Genomic DNA, 10,727 nt, shown 5'->3' with positions numbered 1-10,727 from the left:
TATTAACATATTATTCCTTTTGACAGGATTCCTTCAGTGTAACACAATAGAAAAATATATTCTTAATTACTGCAACTTCGTTGTAAAATCAATCTCCCTAAGCATGAATACAGCGGTACATCAGACTGCATTAGTATAGAAATGCTTCTTCAATTATGACTTACAAGAAACAATTGCAGGAGGTTAATATGTATTTTTGTATATGGCTCTAAAATTGTCACTTTGATGCAAAAAGATTGTTTGAAGCAAGGGTTCATCTTGAGCATATACTGTAAAGTTGGTTGTTTGAAAGACATCCAGACCACATGGGAAATATATTTGCTTTACTGGGAAATAAATGTACCTAATAAAAAAAGTTCTTTGCCTTACCTTACTGATACTGTAATTATAATTAGCACAAAGCACGCACAAGCATGTGCCAAACACCAGTCATCACCGCACAAACCGTTCCAAAGGGCTGTCTGTATTGGCAGCCTGCTGATGTGCACTGCTTTGCAGAATTAAAGACAAGCAATCAAATATTGTGTTGCACAAATGTAATTGCTACAATAGCAGTGCTGGGTGTTAGGGACAACGCCAATTCCTTGAGCTATGAGACCTCTCTGAACACATCAGGTTTTAAAATACCTACTAGAAATAGTTTTAAGGAGATTTGTTCCCCTGGCACTCGGAACAGTGTAGGCCCAAGTGAGCAGGTGCTGACACAGAGCAGGAATGTTTGTTGTGAAGGGAAATGGACTTTTCAGTGCCAGTAGAAGACTAGAGGTGACTGCTGACAAGGACGTGTGCCAAAGGAGACAGCAAGGTCCATCCTTTGTTTGGCATTTCTTTTACTGTCTGCAAGGTTCCTGTAGTGTTAGCAAATTCCTGTAGTTAGATTTGCAATTTTATTTTTACCTTCTTGATGTTTGCATCTCTGATTGAACGATCAAAGTTTAGAAGAGGATGTATGCCAGCTTAAGACACGTTCTGCTCTCAGTTGCATTGTACAAGTTAAATAAGTAAATGAAATTACTCCAGACATCCAGTACAATGAAGCCATAACTCTCCACACCCAGACTGTTTGGTTACCACAACTCAAATACAAACAAAAGGTACGTTTTACATAGGAAAATGCCTTCTAAGAATAAGGAAAATTGTTTCTGAAAAATAACAGATGCGTAAAAAACAGCGACTTTACTGCAAAAAGATGTCATTTTTCTGCATGTTATTGAAAATTATGGAAAAGTAAAGTTAAATATCTTCTCTGGATTGCAACTAATTTTAATGAATTATTTCACTGAATAAAACCTGAAATCCGCATTTGCAGGTCCTTCCTTTCAATGTTTCCGAAGACCTCACTGCCATACACTGCACTTAGAGATACGGACACAAGGAATATAAAAAAGCAGAAGAAAGAAGATTTCGTGTCTGTCTCAAGCCACAGTAGGGCAACAGCAACCTGGTTTGTCACTCCTGCAGCCGTGACTTTTCCCCACAAGCAAAAAAGAGATTCATTGCCAGAGGATCTTTCCGCACTGAAGAAATCTTCACTTTCCTAGTTACGTGACAATTAGGAAGGATAACATCACACCACGATTTCCACCACAGATCCAGAAAAGTCCCTTTGACTCCATTAGTGCTCTGACTGTTGGTACTACGAAAAGTGAGCTTACTGCTCTAAGTGGCTGTTATTTGTCAAACCAGCATAAATTCCCCAGCATGTAAGGTGATAAATGAGTCTAATAAGCTGCAAATATTCTTCAAACATAATCATATATTTTTTTTTAAAGATAAAAATGTATAGCTGCTTTTCCCAATGAGCACAAACAGAAATTCAATGAAGTATATAATTTCAGAAGAGGACTCCAATGGGCTTCTCCAACTTCATTTTGGTACTGCATTTCTACAGATGATGGTGATGGCAGTTTTTATAGAAGAGGAAAATTTACATCCTAGACATGACCAGACTTATAATCAACTTCCCTTGCTCTCCTGTGCACAGAACGGTCTTTGTATTTTAGATGTTTCTAAGTATTCCATGTTTACTTCAAAATGTGCATTCTTCCCTTAAATGCAAACAAACATTCTAATTATTTCAAGCACATTTAGTTTCGCTGAGTGTTAAAATGTTATTGGTAACAAAAGTCAGAAGCAAGGAGAGATAAAAATTTAAATTTGGTATATGTAAAAGAATATTAAAATTGATGCAAAGCTTTTATGGTCAATCAAAGTTGTAAGATTTGGTATCACTACATAAACTAGTGAAAAGCATCTAAAAATAAAAAGTTGATATTTTCTATGTTAGAACTATCTAAATTTAATTGAATAAATATAAATCCATTAGAAATGGAAGTGTGAACTGAAGCCAATAAATCAGCAAAACGAAGTTGATCTTACGGAAGGTATTTCTTCTGAAAATGAATTGTTAAAGGTACACAATAATAAATACAACTGGCTGTTTCATGGCCACACCACATATATCCTATTTCTTGGCTGGTCTTGTGCATCTTCTAGTTCTTTCGGCTATGCAGGTTTTTCTAACACACCTTACAGGAGCACACCTTAGATATCCAGGGATGTGGCTTCATGTCATCTGGAAAAGAAAGGTATTCATCTGGCTTAATGATTTTACAGTTTGAAGTAACAGGCAAGATTTTGTTTTTTAAAAATAAGTTATTTTAGCATTTTTCTGTAGAGTAATAAAATGTATAATTTTGTAATGGAATGAAAACTTCCAGCACCAACATGCTACTGTTAAAAAATTACACGAATTACCTCCAGAAGACTGTTTAAAATTATAAATTGCTGTACTCCAAGAGGCAATATGGAACCCAAAACAGCTCAAGAGAATGTATGGTGTTCCTCAAAACTTTTCCCCTGAACAGTCTTCTCCTTCTTCCTTTTTTTGTTTTAAAGGAAAACATTCCAGTGGATCAACAGAAAGATAATTTCTGTTTTATGTTAATAGACTGTTTATGTTTTCTCTGCAAATATAATTTTCTGACAGCAGAAATAATTCTACAATAGCCGTTCAGAGAAGTAAATAAGGTATTATATTTTAATTCTGTCATGGCTTATTAGAATTCCACATAAAAGCACCCTCAATCATCAGTTTTTAGCTTCATGACTTCTTATTTGACATATGTATGGTAATATATACAATCTGAATTTTAAATATTACTTGTATTAGAAACACTGCTTAAAGAGGTACAGCACCTTTCATGAGTCCATGAACGCTGAGAAAGCAGCACACACTCTTTTTTCCCAGTCTAACGGACATCTTGCAAATTTATCACATTATCTATCATCTTTCCGTCTAGCTGTGTCCTAGACACAGAGATACACATTTTCTTGATGTCCACCATGTAGCCTTCTGGTTTTAACAGTTTGATTTACTATTTTAAAAAGCCAAAGCAAAACCCATGAGTCATGTTACTAGTAACCCAGGATGCTGACAAGATGTGGCACTACCTCTGCTGCAGTGAAATTCCTACGGATTCACCTGTGCCTACATTGGAAATTTGAGAAATTCTTTCTGGAAGAATTCCTAGGCACTAGCATTTTATACGCAGCTGCTGAGCAGTAAGGGCTGTCAGTGTCTGTGACCAGTGGGGTGCCCATGTATTGTATCTTCTTCATACATCATCATCATCATCACCATCGACTTCCAGCGCTCCATTCCTGAATCAGTCCTCATTTACCGCTGCTGACTTTTTGTGATGATGAAAATAGAGAAAATCATGCTTTTCTAGGGTGCTTCATACTTAGAAATTTATTGAATATTTACTTTTACATTCTGTGTACTGATCAACAGCCATATAGGTGACAGAGTGCTGATTTAAATAACATACTCTTCAGTGGATGGAACTTGGAGCTGGTGAGTATCTGACAGGGTAATTATAACTTGCCTGATGCAAGATACTCACAATTTTAGTGCTGTATTTTTAGGCACACTGTGGCTAACAATCTGTTGTTCTTGACACATTCCCAGGTCTATTTGCTGCAGTTGTGTCTCTCACAGACTGTACTTCAGGGGCAGGCAGAGATCTTTCCCATCTCTACGCTAAGGCCTATCTAGGACAAGCAACTAAGCAAGACGGTGAAAACTGCTTGGATTTTCACTAGTATCTGTTACACACCCAGAATTACATTCTGTCCTGAAGAGTCAAAAAATGAAGAGGGAAAAATTTAATATGAGCAATTGTTGGAGTGAAGGGATGGGAGAAACCACGAGCTGTGGAAGGGACCAGCTTACTCAGGCAGGGTCGAGCTCTCTGGCTACGCAAGGCCATAAGCTCACAGGGTTCTCACCATTTACATGGGTTTCATCCAAAAGACAGAAAACACTCTGTAATTTCCATCTATAGCTTCCATCTCAATCTTCCATTAGGGAGGCTCAATTTCCTTCTAGTACCAAGTGAAGTGATAGTCTAACGCCTAGTCAACTACAATATTTCTGTTGGAGTAAAGGAGAGGCAAGAAGTATCTGTGCCTACATTGTTTCTTGTGACTTCAGCTCAAATCCAGTCCTTTTCCTCATAAAAGCTATACTTGCAGAACCCTCTGGTGGGACTGCACCGCCTCTGAAAGGTAAGACACCTCAAGCTGTGCCAAGTTCTGTTACCATCCTCTCAGATTTTGACTCACAAACTTCAGAGCATCTTCAATCCCCTTAAAACCCATCTCAAGCAGCTCCCTTTGGACAAGAGGACCTGCCCTCTGGAGGTGTGAATTTTCCACCATTGTTTGTACAAGAACGTTCACGTGAATAGCTCAGACCCCTAAGTCTAACTCATAGATCCATGTTCATTCAGTTTCAGCCTCTTTCTCAGTTTCCCTACATGTGGAAAATCTGTCTGATAAAATGGAAAACACTGCTGGGAATCTTTATTTATATTAAAGAGGCACTCTGAGGGATAGTGAATTATTTACAGGAGGTTGATATGATTAAAAGTCAAGTTCTACAAAAAGCTGTTGTAATTCTTATCTGATTATTATGTTCAAGGCCAGACCAGAGACAAGTTGGAAAAGACAAGGCTTTGCATGTTGAACAGAAGTAGTCCTCAGCATGTGGGGAAAATGGCAGTGATAAACCTACTATTAGGCATCTGGGAGAGAAGCCCAGCATCTCCTCTGTGTGTGGGCTAAAATAGACACGAGCCACTATCACAGATAATGGCAGCTTGTAGGCACATGAAGGGAGCAACTAAAATCCATTTCACTTAGACAAGAAAACGCACTCTGATATTTACCTGTGTCCATCACATGTGAAAAGTGTTTACTGTGAATTATCCAAGAGAAAAGTGCAGGCTGAGGGGTTTCATTACCTATCTGACAGTAGTTCAGATCACACATTGAACGCAAGAAATCACAGGTAAATCTCAGATTGGTGTCTTGGGTAGTCAAATGGATTCCTGCTATTCATGTAAAGTATATGCCTTTTTCTACAACTGCTGGAGGCCCGCATCCGGAGCAGTGGGAACATGTGCAGACACATAGAAAATGTGAGAGTAAAATAAGCAGAGTAAGATTTGTGTGGTTTTAGAAAATTAAGATCACTTTGAAAATAACTCTCAGTCTCATGTCAAGGTTAGAGACTGCACCTTGCACCGTTAGCAAACACAATGCACAGCTATGTCTGCTAAGGGCTGCTCTACAGCCTGCCTGATTGCGGTAGTTGTAACGAAGAACCCTTTCTAGGAATAGCTGGAATCCCTTGCAGGTACGTTGTCCTATTTTCACCTTTTCCTCATTCGAAAAGGTAGTAAAACAATATATTTTTTAACATCAGTTTTGCATACATGACAATGTATTGTAAGTGAAGCACAAGAGACTCTGCATAACACACATACAGACTTTTAAATAAAAACTTTTAAATGAAGTTTGTAAGTTTGCCCAGACTTTGAATATGTGCAATAGATTCTAAAGTCAATGCTGACCTCCCAGGCACTCTCAGATTCTGAGATACGATTCAAAGTTCAAACACCTGAGAAACACTAGAGAAAATCATAGCCAACTGAATGTCATATTATTGTTTCAATGCTTGCTACTAAAAGTAAATGGTAAGTTTTAAGTAAATGTATTGTGTTACCAAATCTTTCCTTTCAAACAAACACTTCTGTCAGAAGTGTCTTAATTTCTTATCACAGAATTTCATCCGCACAAGGAGCAATAAATAATTCATGTTCCTAGCTCTTTGTTGTGTGTCCCTGAACTGCACAGAGCTGGAAGGCTGACAGCTGTGTCAGGACAAGCACCAAAGATCTGACATGACAAGTGACTAACAAGTTTCTTTCAGTCTATAGTGAAAGAAGACAATGGCATAAAGTGCAAAAACGAAATCCTGAAACAAAATGAAACTGTTTCTTTCTCTTTACCTAAGTGTTTGCTATGAGCTTATTTCCGACCCATAACCTCTGGTCATTTTATAGTACTGCCCAACCCCCTTTACTCCTCACATTCGCCTGGCCATTTACGCCTGTCCACGGATCAATATGAGCAATTCTTGGAGAAATACGATGTCTCCATGACAACCAAGCCACAAATTCTCAGTGGAAAGCAGTGAGACCAGTAGTGAAATCTCCTGAGGTTTTCAGACCTATAAGACAAGATGTCTTAAAATGCAGGAATGGACAGAAACAAAAGCCAGAGTAATTCATTGTTTATTACTAGTTTAATGATGTCAGATGGACCGAATGGAACTCAGTTTTTAAGTTTAGATGCTTTATCAACATGTATTTTTGCCAGTCAATATTCACCTCCTGACAGGCTTTTATTCTTTCCATTACTTCATACAGACATGCAGAGTGCAGAATTGGAAATTCACGTTCCTGTCCAAATGTGTACACTTGGCCACATGGAATTAATTTAAGGTTAAAATTAATGCTGTCTTTAAGGTACATTCATTCCCACCTGAACACTTTAGTGCCACCTTGTTTTAACTCTTTCTCACTTCAGAACAGATCAGAACTGGGACAATCCACATTTTTGCCCATAATGGTTGCTGAAGGGACCACAGATAGTTTCCGAAGGAGGTGCGACGCACCACCGACCATAGGTGCGCTGTGGATCAAACCCGACCCCTTCCTGAGTAGATTATCTATTTCTTTCTAAATCTCACACTAGTTTCTGCTGTACAGCTCGAGTCAAGCCTAGGTGGCTTTCAAACGAGTACAGATTTACAATTCATTGCTTTCAATTATTCTAACATATACTGGTGCTCATTTCCGTGGAAAAGATGAAAAGAGAATGTAGTTTGAATCCAGTATATCACAGCGGTTGAACTCCCAAGGAATCCTGGAGGAGTGGAGCGTGCTGAAATATAATCCCCCAGACATGGGTCCTATCTGGGTTCTGAGATGACTTAGGGGACCTGACATGGATTTCAGACTGCACCCTTTGACTGAAAATTAAATCTCAGCAGCGTTCCTTGGGGAAGGATCAGGGGACTGTTGGCAGCTGCCCCCTGTCAGCACAGGCTGCAAGATTTGGAAATCTCTTAACTAAGCTGACAGGCCGCAGAGACGATGAATCAAAAATATGATACACGGATCAGCACACAAAGATGCAAGAGGGTACGCAGGAACCAGATAAAGCGGGGAAGGAAAATATCAAGTGAAGAAAGATGTTTAACTCTTTCACTAATGAGGACTACATGCAGGTTACGTATATGGTGTATGTGGGTCAAGCTCAGAGTTTGCTTAAAAGATCTTAGTATTTAGTCACACAGAGTGTTTTTAATCAGCTGTGACTCGATACACTTTATATTTAATTGTTTCCCTTTGGGATTAATCTAATAAATTTTGTAGATGTTCCATAACGAGAAAGATAATGAAACTACATGAAGATAAATCTTTTAGTCACCAAAAAGGATGCACTTTATGGATGTTCCTGTATTTAGCTGAATCAATGTTAAGAGCCATTAAAATGAAATAATGATTCTGAGCTGATTTAAAGAAAAGAATCAAGCTATTTAACGCCACCAATTTGCTTTCCTCCAGAGATACGGCGTTTGAATGTCTGCCGCTACATTCAACTGCAGTATATGCGGTCCTTCTAATTTTTCATAATCTCATGCTACCTTCAAGGGTCAGACATTGTACATATATTAAGTAAGCACTGTAGTCCAAAACTAATTATAATGAACTAGTAGTGTCAGCTTTCTTTTTGGTCATAAAGCCTTTATCCTTTCTAAGACCTGAATTCTTGATGAAAGAGAAAAGGATAACAGCTCCACACTGTGACCCCTGGAGGTGACCATTAATTTGACATTGCAGCTGCTAAAAAGGAAACAGCATTACAATGTGCTTTTTTTACAGACCCAAAAGCTGTGTCAGATTTATCGCTTGATACTTGGTGACTGTCTTTAAATGCCTCTCACCTGGACTCTCAGGCTCTTCCAGGACACATCTGTCAGGCGCATCCTCCACGTCTTGGAAGTTTGCCGAGGTGGAGCTCCTTTCATGCTTCGGCGCACTGACTGGAGCAATAAAGAACAAAAACAGGGGGAGGGAGAAATGTAATGTATTCAGAAACAAACACCCCTTGACTTTCTGCAGTGCTTTCACTGCTGAAGACATAATTTGTAAACACGAATAACAGACTGAAATAAAACAGAAACTCAAAGTACTTCTATGCAACATAGCACAGCTGAAAAATCTATAGACAAGAATTCATTCAGGGAGAAGTTTGCGGTGTCAGCTTAAAGGTGATCCTTTTCAAGTTAAAACCCAGGTTTTTCTCTTAGAATTCTAAAATAATAAAATAATTCAGAAGCCATAAAAAAGTGCTTGTCTGTTTCACCAAAGAAGCCAGTAAACAATACAAAAGATCAATTAGGTGGTTTTGTAATTACTAGAGTCATTCACTAGGGAGAGAAATGGTGTTCATTTTAAGATGAAAGTACGTTGTATATAACAAACAAGAATGTGTAATAAAAATATTGATATTCCAAAGTACAGTAAAAACCAGACTGAGCTGCAGTTTAGAGATTACCAAATTTGATTTCTTCTTTTACTTAATTGCTCAAAACATTTTCATTTCAGAGCAGGAAAATATTTTCATGGAAACAATGGTCTGTGTATGACTTTTTAATTCCCTTGGCTTTTGAACAAATCCCACAGAAGTTTTCCTTGAACAGGAGAGACGTATTTCCCTTGTCAATGCCCATTTCCCTCTCTTCTGCTCCATATCTCCATATGGAGCCACAAATACAGCTTGAAGATAAAGCAGAATTCTTAAACAATATAATACAGAATAGCACAGTAAAGAAGAGATCTCAATTTTTCAGTGCCATTAAAGCTCCCAGATGATCCCATTTCTTAAGAAAATAGTGGTCACTAGAAAATACTAGATTTTTTTCCAATATCTAGAAAACTAAGCAAGGCTCCAAACTTCTATATGGATGGGGATACTAATGGCTAGACACAATCTCAGCGTAGTTTTGTCCTGTTTTCCAAATAAGAAATTTGTTCCCTTATAACTTTTGATGGGTTCTTTTTTTTTTTTTTTTTTAATAGATGAATATTTGCTGAAGGATTACTGAACTTAAACACCCATCTAAATTTTCCAGAACTATAAGTGAATCAGCAAGGCCTCAGGGCATTATTCAGACAGGAAGAGCTCAAAAGACACATATTCCACTCCAGTGCTCTGCGCTTTCCATCGGTTTGCAGCTATTGATCCCAGGTCGCCAAAAGGTTCCATCATTCTTGACTCTTGCATCTACACAGAGTCCGTTTGAAGCAATCAGGGCTTCAATACAGTTGGGGGATTAGATCCTTGAAAATGCAATATTAAAACGTAATAAATAATAAAATCTATGATAATGACACCATGCATTTCACCTGAAAAAAAAGCACTACATTTTGCTTAAAAAATCTGCCTTGGATGGCGACTAACTAGTATATAAAACCCTGCTCAGGTAGAGCAGGAACACTTAAATTTCTGAGCTCACAAAAAGCCAGTGGACTTGTATCAATGGTCATCTTATCCACATGAAGAGGAATTTTAGTCCTTGTCTCTGCCAAGGAAACACTGACATGATAATCTGCATGAGTTGAGTTGACACGGAAGAACAACTTACAATAAATAGCAAATGTTCATGTTCACGCATGAAAACGCTACAATACGTGCAGGAAGAAATGTTTTCAAAGAAATCTGTGCTTTTCTCCGATTTTCACAACATTTAAATAATTTTCAAATATACAAACTGAAGGCCAGGATTCCCACTTCAAAAAAGAAAAACTGGAAAATACAAGTGTGCACGTTATATTCTTTAAAACATTGTTTTGTGCCAAATTTATTACAACATTCTTTCTGAAACAGTTCTTCCCACTAAGCGGTTGGCTCCACTGTGCTGAGTGATAGATTGAGTCATTACAGCTGCATGAATTTAAAAGTCAAAACTACTCTGAAGAAGAACAATAGGAAAATTTCTAAAAGAGTATATTGTGATAAAAGGGAGAAAACAAAAAGTACAGCTATGCCTTTGCAGAGAAAGACAGAAACCACAGGAGCTGTCCTCTCTAAAAAACATAGCAGTGACCAAAAATTCATAATCAGCCATCCAAAATGAAGGGTGTATTTTCACCCAATAAAGAATTCTCACAGTGAACCCAGGAGCGGGGACACTTTCACAACACCAAGCATCACCCGCACTCGGGAGGTCGCAGGTACTTCCCTTGCTGGAAGTCTGTGCTCTATCTGATCTTGAATGGGAGTAGGACAAACCTGTTCAGGTGCTC

General features: G+C 38.2%; 1 protein-coding gene across 1 annotated transcript in view; it reads right to left on the bottom strand.

Annotated features, from left to right (window-relative positions):
- Window positions 1-313: 313 nt before the first annotated feature.
- Window positions 314-10,727, bottom strand: part of WDR72 (WD repeat domain 72) — a 128,197-nt gene continuing 117,783 nt past the window's right edge. The window contains exons 19-20 of the mRNA XM_055793766.1: window positions 8,363-8,461; window positions 314-2,575 (exon numbers count right to left, since the gene is read on the bottom strand). Of these exons, the coding sequence (XP_055649741.1) occupies window positions 2,520-2,575; window positions 8,363-8,461 (155 nt within the window). The 3' untranslated portion in view covers window positions 314-2,519. The remainder of the gene's footprint in view (window positions 2,576-8,362; window positions 8,462-10,727) is intronic.

The sequence above is a fragment of the Falco peregrinus genome, chromosome 1 (genome assembly GCF_023634155.1).
Source record: "Falco peregrinus isolate bFalPer1 chromosome 1, bFalPer1.pri, whole genome shotgun sequence".
Taxonomy (NCBI): domain Eukaryota; kingdom Metazoa; phylum Chordata; class Aves; order Falconiformes; family Falconidae; genus Falco; species Falco peregrinus.
Note: the sequence above shows the minus strand (reverse complement) of the source record. Positions and strands in the feature narration are given on the sequence as shown.